This window comes from Mobula birostris, chromosome 26, assembly GCF_030028105.1.
Source record: "Mobula birostris isolate sMobBir1 chromosome 26, sMobBir1.hap1, whole genome shotgun sequence".
Classification (NCBI taxonomy): domain Eukaryota; kingdom Metazoa; phylum Chordata; class Chondrichthyes; order Myliobatiformes; family Myliobatidae; genus Mobula; species Mobula birostris.
In genome coordinates, this window is record NC_092395.1 from 32,804,335 (window position 1) to 32,825,558 (window position 21,224).

General features: G+C 37.9%; 1 protein-coding gene across 2 annotated transcripts in view; it reads left to right on the top strand.

The window, feature by feature from the left end:
- Positions 1 to 21,224, top strand: part of arid3a (AT-rich interactive domain 3A) — a 98,434-nt gene that overhangs the window by 43,454 nt on the left and 33,756 nt on the right. For both annotated transcript variants that reach the window (XM_072244514.1, XM_072244515.1), the window contains exon 2: positions 9,399 to 9,471. In XM_072244514.1, the coding sequence (XP_072100615.1) occupies positions 9,399 to 9,471 (73 nt within the window). The remainder of the gene's footprint in view (positions 1 to 9,398; positions 9,472 to 21,224) is intronic.

The following is a 21,224-nucleotide window of genomic DNA, read 5'->3' on the forward strand; positions in this document are numbered from 1 at the left end:
ACAACATTTGGTATGCAATTTAGACCTATTATTTTTGACCGAACTGTTAATAACTCTTGTTAGGGGTCTGCATCAATACAAGCATTAATTACAAATCTTAATAATTATTATGCAGTGGATAATTGAACTATGGCTATTTATTATTTGCAAATATATGATCTGTTCTTAATTTTTTGTAGTTGCTGATTTGTCTACATCGAGCAAAGCTTGTGAGTCTTCAGAAAGCCTATAACCCAGAATTTAGTTTGTGGTTAATTCTGGAGATGTTGGCTGGGGAGAAGATGCTGCTATTGATCTGTTTATCCTACCTATGAATTTAGGGAATTTTTGTAAACTGAAGGTATTTCACTAGTAAATTGACGTGGAGGTTCAGCAATAAAGCATGGTAGAAAATTCTATCTATATTAATATTCTGTGAATGTACATGCTCATATTTAATATCTATCACTGACCTTTCTAAAAAAAAAGATACTGAGTTGCCTTTCTGAAATGCTGTGGTTTGAATGGTGCAATTAGATCCATGATGCACAACAGAGCAGTCTGTGAATCACATCTGCCCTGACAGATGGTTCTTGCAGCTCACCAGGTATTAGATCTGGCTCCTCTGCTCTTCTCACATTATGCCTGAGTCTCCAAGTCCTACCTGATGTCAGCCTCTTGCTAAGGGCCAGACTGTGACACCCAAGAAAGATGTTAGACCTAGTCTTATCTTCCTGAAATAAGTATAGATAGAGGTCTATATCCAGCTTTATGTGCAGATGCACTGTTCATTGGGTACAAATCTGTCACTGTAAAATGGGACAGCATTGATGAGAACACGTGAATAGTGGAGTACAATAACGATGAGCAGAGACCTGGCAAGGTGGGAAGGAGTACCAGAGGTTTGGTAGAATAGTTCTAGGGCAGTGATGGGAGTAGGGAGAACCAACACAATCTGTGTCTTTAAAAATAAACAATATCAATTATTCTATGTTATGTACAATGAAAATAATGTGTCGTGAAATGTGATTTATTTTAAATGGTGGCAACACAATGCAATACATTAACAAAATTACTATGTTTGCGAAAAAAAGGTTGTATGCTATTAGATTAGAACCCTGTGCTCAGTTGTGCTGTAGAAATAGTAAAGTTTATTTCCATGTCAGCATTATGTGTGATTTTTGGAGAACATTTTTTAGATGGTGTTTACATATGCCTTTGCTTTGAGGTGGTAAAATTTATGAGTTTGAGAAGTACTGTTGCAGAAGCCTTGGCAAGATGTTGCTATGCATTTAATCAATACCATTGCATAGTTTGGTGCACCAGTGGTGGAGGGAATGAATGTTTGGAGTGGGAGTTCTAAAGTAGGCTAATTTATGCAGATGGTGTTGGACTTCTTGAGTGAGTTTACATTTGTCTAGAAGGTATGGCAAATTACTGAGATATGATCTGTTCACAAAAGAAAACAAATTCAATCCTGATTGTGTATTATCTGAACAGTATCCACGAAATAGATTTTTAGGCAGTAAGGGAATTGAGGGATTCTGTGTTAGTTGGTACAGAAAAATGACATGAGGATAGAAGTTCAGATACGATTTATTGAAAGGCAGAGCAGACTTAAAGGATCAAAAGGGCCATCTCCAACGGGATCCCACCACCAAGCACATCTTTCCCTCCCCCCCCCCCACTTTCTGCTTTCTGCAGGGATCGCTCCCTACGCGACTTCCTTGTCCATTCGTTCCCCCCCCCATCCTTTCCCACTGATTTCCCTCCTGGCACTTATCCTTGTAAGCGGAACAGGTGCTACACCTGCCCTTACCCTTCCTCCCTCACCACCGTTCAGGGCCCCAGATAGTCCTTCCAGGTGAGGCGACACTTCACCTGTGAGTCTGCTGGTGTGATATACTGTGTCTGTTGCTCCAGGTATGGCCTTTTATAGATTGGTGAGACCTGACGCAGATTGGAAGACCGCTTTGCTGAACACCTACGCTCTGTCCACCAGAGAAAGTAGGATCTCCCAGTGGCCACACATTTTAGTTCCACGTCCCAGTCCCAGTCCCATTCAGATATGTCAATCCATGATTTCCTCTACTGTCAAGTTCTTAGCTTCATCCCACCCCCTCCTGTCTTCTGCTGTCATTTCAAGTCTGCCCCTCCCCCCTCAAATCTCATGCTATCTCTTTTTTCTGTTAGTCCTGATGAAGGGTCTCAACCCGAAATGTTGACTGTACTACTTCCTATAGATGCTGCCTGGCCTGCTGCGTTCCACCAGCATTTTGTGTGTGTTGCTTGAATTTCCAGCATCTGCAGATTTTCTCGTGTTAACAGTACTTCTTTTTATTTTAATGTTCTGGCTAATTGCTGCCCAATCAAGTCTACACTCAGTCATCAACAATGTGATGAAAATGGTTTTAACAAGTAGCACTCGAATCTCCAATAACTTGCCCACTGAAGGCTAATTTGGATTTCATAAAAAGTTGTGCAGTTGCAGAACTTGATTCAAATGTGGAATTTGGCATTTTATACTGCATTGAATATCATAGTGAAGTAACAAAACTTTTCTCTTTTGAAAAAGGACAGAACCTAGCAATTATGTTGTCTGAATGTTACTGGCCTTTTATTTGTAACTTCAAATGTTGCCATGGTACGGCTATTTATGGATGAGGATGTCATAATAAGAAAATCAGAACAAAAACTGAAGATGGCAGACATATGAAATAAAAATATATAAAATACTGGACTTAATTCAGCAGGTCAAATGGCATCTGTGGTAGAAGAAAGCATTAATGTTTTGGATTTAAGACCCTAGGTGAGAACTGGAAAAGAAAATAATTGATCTTAAGTTGCAGTGAAATTGATGGAAGTCTCATTGGAACAATTGAGATGAAAGATTTGGGTGATTGGAAGGGAGTCTGGCAAGAAGACTGGAAGGGAGGAAGTAAAGTCGAAATTGCTGTTGGAGTCTGGAAACAACATCAAATTCTCCAACTTCCATCAACTCTGCATGAGAACTGTCTATTTTTGCTGTAAATCCATGTGTAATATTAATTCAGTTTCTTCCCTTCGTTCTGTAAGTAAATTATAAAATTCAATGTGAATGCAAGACTATCTTTTCTCTCGAGAGTCGATACTGTGTAAACAGGAGACTAGGTTGCCTGCACCTTAATTTGCATACATGGTGGAAGTGTGGTGGGGAACTTGAAGCTAATTTTAAAATTGTCAGATTTTTTAAAAAGGTTATGTGTAAAATCAACAGCATCCTCAAATGGATCCAAGAAGATTATAGAAAATGCTGCTTTAGTCGGATAATTTTAATACCATTGATAAAATGCGAGATTTGATTCATAATTTTATTGTTATATTTGTTTATGAGGTAAAATATTATCATCATTCGTGGTAAATGAACTATCAAACAGTGGAAGTTTAGAGGTGCATTGGAAAATGGGTAACAAAGTTGGAAATCGATTGTTCATAGTGCCTCATCACTGAAGACTGCTGTATAAATGCATTGTTGGCTTCGGACTACAGTCAATAATAAATTGTTCTTGCAAGAACCATTCCATAGAATCCTCTATGCAGTTGTTGCAAATTGACTTTGAATTTTTAATAATTCATCATAAAATATTACTTGTACATTTTGATTATAATGCTTTGTCAGGTGGTGCTTTGCAATGTCAGGTTAATGATGTTTTCAGATTTCTGTAACAATTTCACATCAAGTAAACATTACAAAAATTTTAATTGGAGTGGCCATGTAAACATAATTGTTACTCTTCCCTTTCCTACACTTCACCACCCACCAGCTGCAAGGAAATGTACAGCTGGCAAAATTTGACTGACTTCAGCGAAGTCATGCTTAATTAAACTTCAGCAACATTTTTTTGAAAAGCAAGTTATGCTATAGAATTTAATATCTTTTGAGAAATAATGTATGATTAATTTCAGAATGCTTGTCCAACTATTCGCCACTGTATATGCAGAAATTATGTTTACATCTGTGTACATGTATCTACTGATGCCTCTGGACACATCTTCAGTGATGTTCCTGGAGTCATCGGGTGTTTCGGGTCTTTCAACATCATACACCCTCCTCCAGGTGACCCAGCCGGGGCTGATCAGAGGCCAGCTTGTGTCCAGATGGCTAGCTACTTATGACTCTATGGCTCCCCTCTTTTTAGCCACAGCCATCTTGAGGCCCTCTCTGCCACATCAGTGGTACTGCGGATGGCTCTCCTCTTCCTCTCTCCCTCGATGCCCAAATTGCTGAAGGCTCTAGCTAAGGAACAGGCTGCGAATCCCCTACAACCAACCTCCCCTGGGAAACACCTTACTCTTCATCCAGCCTGCTGACAGTTGCTGACCAGTCCTGCACACTTGGAGAGCCTCCTTTCAAAGGCCTCTTCCAAGCGATCCTCCCATGGGACTGTCAGCTCCAGCAGCACCACTTGCTTAGTAGACTCAGACACAAGGACAATGTCTGGTCGTAGGGTGGTGTTAAAACTCCAGTAATCTGGTATCTTATTTCTGATTGTTCAGAAATCCTAAATGGCACTAGGCTCCTTCCTCAGTATCTGTATGCAAACAAGTCTATCCTGGTCCAGTCCAGAACTTGCACTGTTAACCAACACATAGCGAATTATGAAGTATTATTAATTTTGCATGTTATCTTTTATTTTTTTCCCCCACTCAAAAACTTGCTGTGCTTCATTTCCTGCTCCCTTTAAACTCACTGTGTTCTGCTTCCTGGGCTTACTTTAAAATTGCCCACATCCTATTTCCCATACTCATTTTAAGCTCACTGGTTTCTGTTTACCACACTCCCTTTAAGTTCACTGGAACATGTATTATTCTACACTTTTAAAAAATGAAATGAAAGTATATTAGGATTTTAATAGGAATAGTGTCCTGTAGCCTGGAAGATAATGTTTACATGGATAGTCCAAATTAAAACATTTGTATTATTTATTTGATGTGAATTTGTTACTGAAACCTGTAAACAATATTAATCTGTTAGTTTATCATTGTTAAGGTCTAGAATTTGCTAGATTATTGGAGATTATTAGGAAGAGGAATTATTCTCTTCAGTCACTGCTACTTCATTACTCTCCCTGACAACTGTCTGATAGTGAAGAAGACTGTTCACAACCTTGATGTTGTTATCTCATATTGAATTCGAGCCTCGTGTCCATCTCATCACCAAGATCGATCACTTTCATCTACTATACCCCAGGCTTGGTTCAGTCTGTGTTTAAAACATTGATCCATATTTTCATTTCCAACAAAGTTATTTTCATTTTTATTTCTATAAATGAACTTATCTAAAACATAGCTGCCCAAGACCTAACATATCAGTTTATGCTCATTGGGGGAAAGTGGGAGGGGTATGATGGGCAGCAAGAGTGGGGACAGAGGGAATAGCACCAGGAGCTGAGAGACGATAGCTACAAGTGACAAAGGGCTTAATAGAAGATGAAGGTCAAGCATGGAATAAAGGGAGGGAGATGAGGAAGGCAGATGGGAACAATGGAGGAACAGTAGTATCTGGAGGAGTGTGTGGATGATGGGCAAATGGAGAGGGTGGAGGAGAGGAAAGAGAGGGTGATGAAAGCAAAGAGTGGAAGCAGTATTTATCTGATATTGAAGAATTCAGTGTTCATTCTGTTTGGTTGTAAGTATCCAGACAGACTATAAGGTTTTGTTCCTTGAGTTTGCATTTAGTCTCATCTTGGTGGTAGAAGAGGCTGTAGGCATGCATGTTGAGGCAAGTGAGGAAGATAGAGGAGTTGTTGGTGAGAGCAACATTAATCAGTTGGGAAGAGGTGGGTCAACTCTGTTCTCTGAAAAAGTAGGACATACCGGATGTCCAGCAATGGAAGGCCTCATTTTGAGAGCATGTGTTGTAAAGATTGAAGAACTGAGAAAAAGGAATGGCGTCCCTACAGATAACAGGTTTGCAGAAAACGTGTAGAAGTCAAGGTAGCTGCAGGAATCACTGGGTTTGTTGCGAATGTCAGTGGATAATCTGTCTCCTGAGATGATGGAGACAGAGATCAAGAGAGATAGAGAAGTGTCTGAGGTGGACCAAGTGAATTTGAGAGCATGGTGGAATTTAAAAGCAATATTGATAGAGTTAGTAGTTCTACAATGGGTGCTGGAAATGGCACCAATGCAGTCATCGATGTAATGAAGAAAGAGTTAGGGAATGGTGCCTGAGTACGTTTGGAATGTGGATTTCCACATAGTCAATAAAGACAGGCATAATGGGCTAAAGCATGGATGCGCCTTTGTTTTGGAGAAAATGGGAGGTGTCAAGAGAGATGCTGAGGGTAAGTGCAAGATCTTCTAGGTGGAGGGGAACAGGTTGGATCTGGGTTCCACAAGTGAAGAGCCCCAAGGCCTTCTTGAACATATTTTAGAGTCAGGGGTTCCCAACCTAGGGTTCATAGACGTCTTGCTTAACGGTATTGGTTCATGCCATAAAAAAGGTTGTGAACCCCTCTTTAGATCCTTGTCCATCTCTTTTTCTGTGGATGGATTAGCGATTAAAAATGAAAGTAGCATATTCAGGGTCATCATTGAAATAGGTTAAAATTATTTTTCTTAGTTACTCAGCAATGGAAAGTGGCTGTGGAGGAAGAATTGATAACTTAGAATTGAAAATACGCTTGGACTAAGATGTTAACTGTCCTGTGCTATCACCACTGGGATCATCAATTGATCTGCCACCTGTCTTCAGGAGTTTCGGCCTGCTTATGAACAAGATTCCCTCGAGGTGGTAGGCCAGCAGTGCTAAAACACCACCTCCCACTGGTGAGCTTAAAAACTTGGCATCTGCCTCTATCAGAGTTGTTGGTGGCTTCCATCCAACAAATAGTCTACTCTTCAGGTGTCTATGCAACTACTGAAGGGTTTGCAAAAGATGGATACACTGTCCGACTATCTGCCCCTCTGGACGTACTTGGTCCACACCCATGATGATCCTGTCTCTGCTGCCTCAGCTACAGCCCTGCCGGTTGACTTGATCCCTCTTCTAGTGAAGCCAAGTCACACAGCCACTTCTGGAAAGTGAACGCAATAAAGCCACGGCAACCTACTTTGAATGGATAGCATGAGACCTTCCACCCTCTATCTCTTCAGTCTGATCTTAATTCTGCATACTTGGTTAACTTGTGCTCATGGGCTTCATCGATGTTTTCTTCCCAGGGGACTGTGAGTTCATCAATAACCACTTCTCAGACCATATGATTATATCTGGACCCAATGTGGTGAAAGCTATTTGCTCCGGGAAACTGCCTTTCCCATCTAGATCGGCCTTGACACAATCGTTGGCTGAAGAAAGTATGCTTGATTGTGAGCTTGCGCTGTACACCCTTGACTTGGAGCCTCCTTTCACAAATGATATGCGATGTTCTGTGCAGCATGGGACATGAGATAAGTTGTGCTGCAGTTCTCTCTGCTCAACCGCTTCTGTTACAACTTTGAGAACGTTGTTATGTCTCCAAGTGTACATGCCGCTGGAAAGATTGACTCTGCATGCACTCAAAATATGTTGAAGTGTTTCCTTCTCGCCACAAGCAACACACCTGTCTGTCTTATCTTCATACCAGGTGCTGAGGTTGGCAGGTGTTGGGAGCAGGTCGTACGCTGCTCTGCATAGAAAAGAAATGCAGAGTGGTTCCATCTGCCACAGAACATTCCAAGATACTTTCCCACCAGGTCCAAGCCCCTTGTTTGGCCAGGCCAGCTGTTTTAGCTAACCTCTTCTCCTCCTCTACCTCTCATATTTCTTGTGTTACAAGCTCGTGGCGCTCCTTACCTGCGGAAGATGCCCACCACTTGTGGGTTGTCCATCCAAGTCCCTGGTGGTCTAGCTGGGTAGCCCCAACCGTCTCCTTGTGCTTCAATCTGGACTCTGCCTCATCAACTGCTACATGGGCTGACCACTTCCTGCCTGATCTCACATCTGGCTGGGTGTTCTTGATGACAGGGTCTTTTGAGTCTCGAAGCATCAAGAATGATCTTACCTTGGCTACCTTGACCTCTTCAACAAGGGATTGCACCGGGATGGTAAGCTTTGTCTGGCTACTGTGGATTGCAACATTGGTGAGGCTGCTTGGTACTCCAAGCCACTTCTTCACATACTTGTTGATCTTCCGTTCCATTGCCTCAACATGGGACATTGCCACTTCATAGACAGTTAGTGGCCACATTATCTGTGGCATCAGTCCGTACTGCAATCACCACAACTTCAAGTTGCCAGGCAAGCCACACTTGTCGACAGACATCAGACCTCTGCTGATCTGTTCCCCTGTCTCTTGAACCCTCTTGGTGTCTCTCAGCTCCTCTGTGTACCATCGCCAGAGGCTCTTAACTGGTTGGTCCTGAATGGATGGAATCTCCTCTCCACAAAGGGTGAAATGAAAGTCAACCAGCTTTCCTCTCCTAAGAACAAGGCTCCTTGACTTCTTGGTCTTGAACTTCATTCTTCCCCAATCCATTAGCTCCTCGAGTCTAGATAGTACACTTTCTACTGCCTCCGTGCTAGGACCCAAAAGGGTGAGATCGTCCATGAAAGCTCGTATTGGTGGTAACTCCTCTCTGCCATCAAGTGTGACAACTGGTCCCACTGATTCTGCACCCCTCACAATGACCTCCATGGCTAACACAAAAAGGATGAGTGAAATTGCATATCCCATTGGGATTCCAACATCCAAGCTCTGCCACCTAGTTGTAAACTGCTGAGTGGAAAACCTCATCCGGAAATCGTTGTAGTACTGCATAACAAGGTTCCTCGCCTTAGCAGGAATCCGTAGGAATTCCATCGCAAACTCAATCAGGGCATGGGGAACAGAACCATACGCATTTGCAATCAAGCCAAACTACAGCCAGATTTCTTCTCAACCTTTTCGACTCCTGGATGGTATGCCATATCATACTAGTATGTTCAAGACATCCCGGGAAGCCTGGTATTCCTGCCTTCTGCACAGATGTATTTACCAATCCATTCTCCATCACAAATGAAGATTTTTTTTCTGCTAGAATGCCAAACATAATCTTTCCCCGTACATTCAGGAGTGAAATTGGTCGGAACTTATAAAAAGTGAACAAGCATATGAAATGGAAGATGTGATATGTTGTAAAACAGCAATATGGTTGAGCTATCACAGAAATGAAATAATTTTATGATTTTATTTTACTAAGTAATCCAAGTGAGTATTTCTGATGTGTTCGCAAATTAGTTTCATTCATTAATTTGTTGTGTGTGCTGTTTACTGAATGTTTTTTGAGAATGTGTTGGTTGAGAACAATGTTGTATTCAAATATATAAATACCTACTGAACGTGGATCTTTAATTTAGATTGTGGACATGAGGTAAACTGTATATTTGCTTTTTTTAAGTATCTTTGTTTTCCTTGCAGCTTTATGAACTGGACAGTGACCCAAGAAGGAAAGAATTTTTGGATGACCTTTTCAGTTTCATGCAGAAGAGAGGTAAAAATGTCAAACTTAGCAGTGCCACCTGTCTCCGTCATATCCCCCACCCATTCTAGTATCCTAACTTGTTTTCTTTTGTAGAAAATAATTTATATTGCTTGTTGGTAATTTACCTAAACTCAAACTCTTTATGTGTAAATCCAGCCTGTTAATGCTGGTGGGCTATTTGTCTTTAGTGGGTGAGGGGGTGGGTAGATTTGTAGCTATATTGAAAGTGTGCTTCCCATGTATGCTGCTGCAAATTTAGTGCAATCTCTGTATTGAGCGTAGCGATTCTTTATTTTTTTAGTCAGTATTTTCCTTTTCTGAGCCTTGCAATATTTGAAACTAATTACCATGCCACCTTGTCCATTATGATTGAAACTGAATTCTAAAAATTAAATTATTTTCTACAAAATTATTTTTAAGCAGATTTTCTAGCATAATCTTGTGATGCTTTTTTGGTGGTGGGAGCTGCTGATCAGTTAATGCTTGTTTCATTTTCAGCTTGCTTTATTCTATAAAGTATAATGTTCTGCTGTGTTGTCATTTGGCAACGAAATCTTGGGAGAAGTGGATTTGGGAAATCAGTATTCATGAGGCAATTCCTTGCAATTTTTTGTTAAATGTTTTTTTTTGTAGTAGCCTGGTACAGGTTGATCTTGCCCTGTTTTACCACACTCTACAAATATGCAGTTATAATGTACCATGGAAGTTGAAGTGCATAAACACAACAAAAAATTCAAGTACTTTAGATTTGTGGACATTGAGTTAAAAAATAATATAAAAGCAGCTAGAATTCATTCAAAAAAATCAGACTGGTCAAAACGCCAAAAGCATTCCAAATTCAAATTCCAATCTAATTCTCACATGGAACTGTTGTCAGTGTTAATGTTATCAAATGAATCATGCTTCTAGATCTAACTTGGTATATCTTTTGCCTTGTAGTCCTGAGATTATAAAATTTTCACAATTTGTTTTTACAAAAAATGCTTGTCTAAAGTGGTAGCAGAAGTTTATAATGAATTTATATTCTAGGATTTGTTTTTCAGCACTGCAGAGTTGATGTCAGCTTATAACAAGTTTTAGCTTCATGAAGGTGACACATTTTGTTATATCAAAGGTCAATGTTCTTGTATGGAGCTTGTTTTCATCTTATGATGAAAGAATTCAATAAAACAATTTCTATATGAAGTCCTACTTTGGGCTCTTTTTGCTGTATTGCCTACCAGGTAAGATGTGGGACAGTTTCCAGTCCCTGTTGATTTTGTAGGGATTATATAGGTCTACGAATTAAAGATCAAAGGTTTAAGGCAAGTTGTTTATTTTGAGTGTTTTTGTTAACTTTTGGGTATTTTTGTGTTTTAGGTTAGTTTTCAAGTTTATTTCAGATTTTATGAGACATTAAAGAAAATAAAGGTAGTGAGCAATTTTCCAGCTTTGTCAGCCCTTAACCATGTGAGATGCAGTTGCTATTTGAACCATTCTGTTGGCTTCTCAGGTGTGAAAGACCAAAGGAATAGGCCCTCTGCATCTGGCCCAAGACACTGGGTAATTGATTAGGTGCTGCATGATCTGGCCAATTAACTCTTGCTTATATTAAAACTACTATCTGTTTATTCTATACCTACGGTGAGTCATTAGAAATCTTGATTTTAAAAAAAATCTTTAATCCAAAATGAGCCGTGGAGTCGCTTTCTGGATTAGTAGAAACCTACGTAGCTGAACCCAAGAACCTCATTCTATAAAATAATTCAGTTTCTTAACTGTAGTGGCTCATAAATGCCTGATAATGTTTGTGGTGTTTAGATAATTTCTTAAAATAGTTCTTTATTTAGTGAAAATAAATCCTGTAATTTTGCTTCAAATCAGCAATTCCCAGTGTTCATAGCAACTATTACTTTAGCTTTACTATTTATCACATTAAATTTTTTACATGTCAGAAACCAAGTCAGATTTCCTGTTGGTAGCTGATGGAGTAACAGCAATCTGCTGTTGCTCCAGCTTTATTTCCAACCTGTCTTGAAACTTTTTTTAAGTGTGATATTCTTTCATTATGGCTGGAAGGAGTGCCAGAGGTACTAAAAAGGATGATTTTCCTGCCTCTTTGGATTCTATTATGGAATTGCTGCAAAGTCATACACAAGAAGCCTCTGAGAAATTTCAACAATTCAGCACTGAATTTAAACAAATAGATGGTAAATTGGACTCTATCCAACAAACTTAATGAACACAATAAACACACTAAAAATAATGAGGAAAATTTTTTGGCTCTGGAAACGAAAGTGGATGAATTGCAGAAGCTTTGTGAAAAGCAATCGAAGTCCGACAAATAGACAGAAGATTATTGACCTAGAAAATAGAAGTAGAAGGAACAACCTACGGGTTCTGGGTCTCAAAGAATTCATCGAAGGTAACCATCCTATGGAGTTTTTTGCAAACTTTTTGCAAGAATCATTTCCGGAGACTTTGACGTCTGTGCCTATGATCGATCGAGTTCACAGTTCTCCTGCGTTTAGACCTTCCAACGCTCAGAGACCAAGATCAGTAATAATCTGTTTTCAGGAATTTAAAACAAAGGAACTCTTAATTCGCGAATCTCGTCAAAGAGGCATGATTGGCTATAATGGTCACAAGATTAGAATTGTTGAAGATTATTTGCCTGAGGTTATTCAGGAACGTGTTAAATTCAAAGTTATGTCCGAGCTTTTTAATATGGGTTTCAAGCCTTCCCTTCACTACCCAGCCCGACTCAGAATCACACATAAAAACGGTTCTTTCGAATGGTTCCGCTCAAATGTTGAAACACAAAAGTTTTTAAGATCCGAAGGTTAAATCCGAAGGCTAACTGTTTAATTTCTCCTTACATGAAGACACAAGATTAAATGAGAAACTTTTAATGCACAAATTCCGTCAAAGGGGCATGATTATAGGGTGGAATATTAAGATTCTCGAAGATTATTCGCTTGAGGTTATGCAGGGATGTGCTAAATTTAAACACGCTCTTTTGGAATTTTTTTAACAAGAGTTTTAACCTGTCCCTTGGCTACCCAGTTTGACTAAGAATCTCATTAAAGATGGATCCTTCGAATGGTTTCGTTTGAATGCTGAAGCACAAAGATTTTTAAATTTGAAGGCTAATTGTTTAGTCTGTTTTTCCATGAAGATATAAGATTAATGTTCAATGTCTATCTGTATGAATAATTGTATCTTTTACTTTTGGTAAACCTTTAACTAATTTCCTTTCGTATTTTTTAATACTGTATTTTTGATATATGAGAATTGAATCTCTTGTTTGGCTATTGTTTAGTCTAGGTTGGAATATAAATAATCTTGAAACTGATTGGAGCGATCACCAGGTTTTTTTGGGGGGGGGGGGTGTCGTGTCCGTAGTTTGTAGATGCTGACTTTCTATTGGTCGCTTTTCTTTCTTTGGAAGGTAGGCGGGGTTATGGTTTTCTCCCCCCAGAAGCTGTTTTCGAATTTTTAGCCAACTTGTTGCTTGGTTACTATTTCTCAAGGTTTATGGCTTGGTTTTTAACTTACATTTTAACCCTTCCTTTAAATAATAGTAAAAATGGACCAAGCTATTAATTTACTCAGTTTTAATGTGAAAGGGTTAAATCACCCTGTTAAACGTAATAAGATTTTTGCTTATATTAAGAAATTTAAGGTCCCTATTTGTTTCTTTAGCCGTTGGAATAGACTTTGTTTTCACTCTTCTTTTCAGGTCAAATCTAGAAGAGTTTCGATTCTTATAGATAATACACTTTCCTTTGTCCAACATAAGGTAGTGTTTGATACTAATGGACATTTTGTTATAGTTTCAGGAAAACTAGATAATCAATTAATAGTATTTGCCAATGTGTATACCCCAAATGTAGATGAGCCAGGATTCTTTGAATGCTTTTTTTCATTTTTACCAGATCTGAATCTTTATTCTTTGGTGATGGGAGGAGATTTTAAACTGTTGGCTAGACCCAGTTTTAGACTGATCATCTTCTAAACCAGCGTCTCTTAATAAATCAGCTTTGTTTATTCAATCCTTTTTATTGAAGTGTGGTATAGTTGATGTTTGGTGTGTTTTTTTTTACATCCTTTAGATAGGGAGTATTCGTTTTTTTTCCCCATGTTCATCACACATATTCCAGGATTGACTTTTTTTTAATCGATAGTCAAATGATTTCATCAGTTCATTCCTGTGAATATAAAGAGATTGCTGTTTCAGATCATGCTCCTATATTTTTTATCTTTAAAACTCCCTGGTCTTCTTCAAACCAACAGATTTTGGTGTTTTAATACAACTTTGTTATCTGATAATGAATTTTTAAAATTTCTAGAGAAGCATATTATTCTGTTTTTTGAAGAGAATAAAAAGGAAGAGGCTTCTAATCTTATTGTATGGGATACTTTCAAGGCCTATATTAGAGGACAAATTATTTCTTATACTGCAGGTGTTTAGAATAAAGCTAATAAAGAAAGAATTGAATTAGCCAATCAATTAAAACAATTAGATCAAAAATATGCTATAGCTCCTGATCCTGTTTTATATAAAAGGCGTGTTGAAGTTAAAACTAAATATGATCTTCTGTTAACATATCCAATTGAAACTCAACTTCTTAAAGATAAAGCTCAATTTTACATTCACAGAGGTAAATCAGGCAAAGTATTGGCCAACCAATTAAAAACTTCTCTCATTAAATGACAGATTAAAGAAATTTGCAAAACTAATTGTGATAGGACAACTGTTTACTCTGAAATAAATGATACCTTTAGAGAATTCTATTCTAAACTTTATAGTTCTGATTCCCCTAAAGATAATACTGTAATGAATAATTTTCTAGATCAATTAAATATCCCTGCACTTTCTGCAGATAATTGCAAACAGATGGATCAACCCATTTCTTATGAGGAAATCACCGAGGCTATACAGTCTCCGGGTCCAGATGAATTTTCTGGAGAATTCTGTAAGGCTTCTTCATTAATTATACTGCAGTTACACTTAGTCTTTTTGGATTTTTTCAAATTGGGTAGTTTGCCCCAATCTTTTTATGAAGCTTCTATTTCATTTATCCTAAAAAAGAACAAGGATCTAAATGAATGCTCTTCATATAGGCCAATTTCATTACTTAATGTAGATACTAAAATTCTTTCTAAAGTTCTGGGTCATAGGATTGAAAATATTTTACTTTCTGTTATTTCTGATGATCATACTGGATTTATTAAAAACAGACATTCCTATTTTAATATATGCCATGTATTAAATGTTACTTACTCTCTTTCTCAGGAGATATCAGAATGTGTGATATCCTTAGATGCTGAGAAGGACTTCAATCGGGTTGAATGGAATTATTTATTTAAAACCTTAGAAAAATTTTGGACAGATTTTATTCAGTGGATTAAATTACTTTATTTATCTCCTTCTGCTCAGGTTCTTACTAATTTTCAAAATTCCAAACCATTTAAACTTCACCGCGGAACTAGACAAGGCTGTCTGTTGAGTCCTTTGCTTTTTGATTTAGCTTTAGAACGCCTTGCCATTTCTTTTCGAGAATCTAATGATTTCTGTAGTCTTTTAAGGAGAGGTATCACCCTCAAAATCTCACTTTACGTTGATGATATATTGCTTTTTATCTCTAATGTTGAGACCTCATTACCTTGTGTACTTTCTTTACTCTCCCATTTTAGCCAGTTTTCAGGATATAAATTGAACCTACGTAAGAGTGAATTATTTCCTTTAAATAATTTGGTATCAATTAATACTAATCTCCCTTTTAAAATTGTAAGGAATCAATTTACTTATTTGGGTGTAACAATCACTAAGAATTACAAACACCTGTTCAAAGAAAATTTTCTTACTTTATTGAACCATGTAAAAAAGATATTTAATTGGTCACCTCTTTCAATATCGTTGATTGAACAAATTAATTCTATTAAAATGAATATTCTACCTAAATTTATATATCTTTTTCAAGCTTTACCCGTTTTTATTCCTAAATCCTTTTTTGACTCTCTTGAATCTATTTTATCCTATATATGGAAAAATAAATGTCCTCGTTTAAATAAAGTTCATCTTCAAAAACCTAAAAAGTCTGGAGGTTTAGCCTTACCTAATTTTAGGTTTTATTACTGGGCAGTTAATATATGATATCTTGCGTTTTGGCTATATTATATTAATCATGTAGACTGTCCAGTATGGGTTTCTTTAGAAGCTAATTCTGTTAATAAATTTTCTATTATTTCTCTTCTTGGACCCTCACTTCCTTTATTTGTAAGTAAACTAACTGATAATTTAATAGTTAAACATACTCTGAGGATCTGGATACAATTTAGAAAACATTTTAGTTTATTGAGATTTTCCCTTTCTAGTCCCATTTATTCTAATTTTTTTTTAAACCCTCCATGACTGATTTAGTCTTTAAAGAATGGGACAGGTTAGGTACTTAATGTTTTTGGGATCTGTTTGTTGGATGAAATTTTTTTCATTTGAGCAATTTGTCAGCTAAATATAGCCTACCCAAAACTCACTTTCTTAGATATCTACAAATCAGAGACTTTCTAAGATATCAATTATGCACATTTCCTATAAGCTCAGATAAGAACTTAATAGATATTTTTAATTTGACACCTTTTTATAATGGTTCAATATCTAATATTTATGGTTTGTTACTGGAGATGAGGAATGTTCCTTTAGACAAAATTATGAATCTCTGGGAACAAGATTTACAGACATCAATATCTGAGGAAACTTGGAATGAAATTTTTAAACTGGTTGATACTTCATCGCTACGTGTTCCCCATTCCTTCATACAATTTAAGGTAGTACATATGACTAAAGATAAGCTATCTCGTTTTTATTCAGATATATCTCCCTACTGTGACAGATGCAATAATGGAGAAGCTTCAGTAATTCATATGTTCTGGACTTGTACATGTCTTGAAAAATATTCGAAGGAAGTTTTTCAAACTTTTTCTTTACTTTTCAAAGTCAATTTTAAGCCTAATCCTCTGATGGCCTTATTCGGTATTGTTGCAGGACAAGATATCGAGTTGAAGACATCAGATTTACATATTTTGGCCTTTAGCTTTCTTATAGCTAGGAGGGTGCTTTTGTTTAAATGGCAAGATGTTTCTCCTCCTACTCATGTCATGCTTAGATTTAGAGAAGATTTGTTGTTCAATTTCTGAATCTTGTCAAGACTTTCAAACACTGTGGGGACCCTTTCTGAATTATCTTTCAAAACCTTCAATTCGTTGTTTAAATTTAGGTGTTGACTATTATTAATTTTTATTATATGAGAAGGTATTTTACCTTTTTTTTCTCCTTAATAAACAACTTCAGTCTTGGTAGGGGTTAGACTTTATTTGTAATAAAGTCGCATATTTCATTATACCTTTGATTAACCTACATGAATACGGGGTAATAAGATTGTTATTATGAATAGATATAATGTAATTGGTATTTGTTTTTTTCAACCTTTATATATACCTTCTTGTACTCTGTATTCTTCTATGTAGAAACTAATAAAAATATTGAAAGAGAAACCAAGTAAAAATCTAAAATACAACTGAAAATATGGGGGAAGCAGAACAGTGAGAATTTGTAACAAGAATGGCGTTTGTTGATTTTATCAAGTATCCTTGATTGGAACTGAATATGTAAACACAAAATTTTGGATTTTAGAAAAATTGCAATGATTTAAATATTGATTAGTATCTACATTTGGAATTATCATTGGGAGTGGTTATCCAAAAAGACTGCTTAAGAGGCCTTGCAACATGGACCACGTTAGGCTATACAGTACTGAGCAAAAGTCTGAAGCACATTTTAAAAAAATCTGTAAAATGATGATGCTTTCAAAAATAATGAAATTTAAAGTTTCTAAATATAAAAATAAAATCTATAAAGAGCACTAAATAGTTAAAAAAAAACGTAAATCAAATCAGTATTTGGTGTGACCACCCTTTGCCTTTAAAACTGCATCAATTCTGTCAAGTACACTGTTGTGCTATTTTATAAAAAAAATTAGCTGGTAGGTTGTTCCAAGCATCTTGGAGAATTTGCCGTAGTTCTTTTGCAGAATTTGGCTGTCTCTCTTGGTTATGTCTCTGCAGGTAATCTCTGACAGCCTCGATAATGTTGAGATCAGGGCTCTGTGGAAGCCATACCATCTGCTGCAGAATTCCTCGTTCTTCCTTTCATTGAAGATTGTTCTTTATGACATTGGTTGTGTTTTTGGGATAATTGTCCTGCTGCAGAATGAAATTGGGACCGATCAGACACCTCCCTGATGCTATTGTGTGATTGATGAGAATCTGCTTGTACTTCTCAGCATTGAGGATTCCTTTAATTCTGATCAGATCACCAACTCCATTTGCAGAAATACAACCCAAACCTTCAGGGCACCTCCACTGTTGGCTGCAGGCACTCATCCATGTTGTGCACTGTGTCTCTTTTACACACAAACTGCCTCCTGTTTGAGCCAAAATTTTTCAAATTTTGATTCGTCAGTCCAGAGCTGTCATTGTTCACTGCCCCAGTCCTTTGTTTTTGTGTGTAGGTGAACTCTTGGCTTTGTTTCTACTTCGGAGGAATGGTTTTTTGGCAGCAACTCTTCCATGAAGGCCACTTCTGACGAGACTTCTCCGGACTGTAGAGGCTGTATTTGGGTTCCAGTGGTTTCTGTGAGTTTGGAGCTGATAGCAGTGCTGGACTTATTCCAGTTCAGAAGGGACGTCAATTTGATGTGTCACTTGTATGCTGCACGTAGTTTCCGTGGTTGACCACTGTGTTTCTGGTTCTCCACCTTATCCGTTTCTTTGTGCTTGTTCAAAAGAGCTTGGACAGCACATCTTGAAACTCCTGTCTACCACAAACTTTCTGCTTGAGAGAAAGCCCTGCTGATGCAGGATGGCCACCTTGTGTCTTGTTGCTATGCTCACTCTTGCCATTGGTGTAAAAATTGAAAATCTGAAGGTTAAGCTGTCACATCTGCCACACCCTTACCTTTTAGTTTGGTTGTCCTTCACCCAGTTTGATTCCTTCTACACCCATTTCTGTTTCAGTTAATCAGTTTAGTTCATTCAGTTTATTATGTGATTGATCATTAGCACCTGTTTGTTATCTTTGTTTAATGATGCACTGGGCTATGTAAAACCATAAGATTTAGGAGCAGAATTAGGCCACTCAGCCCATCAAATCTGCTCCACCATTTAGTCATGGTGATCCATTTTTCCTCTCAGCCCCAATCTCCTGCCTTCTCCCAGTATCCCTTCATGCGCTGACCAATCAAGAATCTAGCAACCTCTGCCTTAAATATATGTAAAGACTTGGCCTCCACAGCTGCCTGTGACAAAGAATTCCACAGATTTACCACCATCTGGCTAAAGAAATTCCACCTCATCTCTGTTTTAAAAGGTTGCTCTTCTATTCTGAGGCTGTGTCCTCTGGTCTTAGACTCTTCCGCCATAGGAAACATCCTCTCCATATCGACTCTATCAGGGCCTTTCACCAGTCAATAGGTTACAATTAGGTCACCCCTCATTCTTCTGAATTCTAGTGAATACAGGCCCAGAGCCATCAAATGCTCTTCATATACCAAGCCATTCAATCCCGAAATCATTTTCATGAACCTTCTTTGAATCTTCTCCAGTTTCATCACATACTTTTGAAGATAAGGGGCCCAAAACTGCTTGTAATACTCCAAGTGAGGCCTCACCACTGCATTATAAAGTTTCATCACTACATCCTTGTTTTTATATTCCAGTCTTCTTGAAATGAATGCACTAACATTACAGTTGCCTTCCTCACCACGGACTCGACCTGCAAATTAACCATTGGGGAACCCTGTACAAAGACTCCCAAATCCCCTTGCACCTTAGATTTGTCTATTTTCTCTCCATTTAAAAAATAGACAACCCTTTCATTTCTTCTACCAGAGTGCATGACCGTACACTTCTCGACACTGTATTCCATCTGCCATTTCTTTGCCCATTCTCCTAATCTAAGTCCTTCTGTAGCTTCTCTACTTCCTCAAAACTACCTGCCCTTCCAGCTGTCTTCATATCATTTGCAAACTTCGCAACAAAACCATCAATTCCATCATCCAAATCTCTTGACATATAATGAAAAAAGAATTGGTGTCAACACAAACTAGGCACTGGCAGCCAACCAGAAAAAACTCCCTTTATTCCCACTCTTTGCCTCCTGCCAATCAGCCACTGCTTTATCCATGCTGGAATCTTTTCTGTAATACCATGGGGGCTCAAAGCTTTAAGCAACCTCATGTGTGGCACCTTTTCAAAGGCTCTCTGAAAATCCAAGTACACAACATCAAATGGATCTCCTTTGTCTATCCTGCCTGTTATTTCTTCAAAGAATTCCAACAGATATGTCAGGCAAGATTTTTCCTTGAGGAAATCATGCTGCCTACGGCCTATTTTATCATGTGTCTCCAAGCACATTTAGACAGTAAAGGTTTTTACTCCTCGCGTATGTGAAGGATGTAAGAACTAAAGTCAATTCAATTCAAATTCAAAAGTACTCTGAGACCTCATCCTTAATAATTGACTCCAACATCTTCCCACCCACTGAGGTCAAACTAAATGGCCTATAGTTTCCTTTCTTCTGCCTCTCTCCATTCTTGAAGAGTGGAGTGCCATTTGCAATTTTCCAGTCTTCCAGAACCATTCCAGTATCTAGTGATTCTTGAAAGATCATTACTAATGCTTCCACAATCTTTTCAGCCACCTCTTTCAGAACCCTGGGATCCAGGTAACTTACCTACCTTCAGACCTTCCAGTTTCCTAAGAACCTTCTCTCTAGAAATGATAACTTCACACATTTCATAACCCCTGACAGCTGGAACTTCCACCATACTGCTAGTGTCTTCCACAGTGAAGACGGATGCAAAATGCATATTCAGTTCATCTGCCGTTTCATTGTCCCCATTACGACCTCTCCCCCATTGTTTTTCAATGGTCCGATATCCACTCTCACCTCTCTTTTACACTTTATGTATCTGAAGAATCCTTTGGTATCCTCTTTAATATTATCAGGTAGCTTACTTTTGTATTCCACCTTTATTTTTGCTCTATTATATGCCTTTTCTTTGGCTTTTGTGTTGGTTTTAGTTAGGCACAGTTGTGTCATCTTGCATTTTAGATTACTTCTTCCCCCTTCAGATGCATATATCCTGTGCCTTCTGAATTGCTTCCAGAAATTCCAGCCATTGCTGCTCTGCTGTCATCCTGCCTTCAAAGTAACACACACACACACAATGCTGGAGGAACTCGGCAGGCCAGGCAGCATCTATGGAAAAGAGTATAGTTGTCCTTTACCCCAATTTCTTACTGACTGTTCATCATTTTTTCCAGTCCTGTTGAAGGGTCTTGGCCCAAAATATTGACAATACTCTTTTCCATAGATGCTGCCAGGCCTTTTGAGTTCCTCCAGCATTTTGTGTGTATTGCTTAGATTTCCACCATCTGCAGATTTTCTCTTGTTTTTGATTTACCTACAAAGTAATCAAGTTTTTATTTGAAAAGTGGTCTATTGCTTAATATGTTATATCTTTAACAAAATACAAGCTTTTGTCTGTAACTTTTTTTGGAAAATGACTGGAAATTTAAAATTTGCTCTTTTCTACTTACTAATGCAGAAGGCAAAAATAAACATCTGAAACAAAATTTACACAAAAATCTAGGGTGCCTAAGACTTTAGCACAGTTCTGTACATGAGAATACCCTCTTAGCTAAATAGTAGTGTTGGC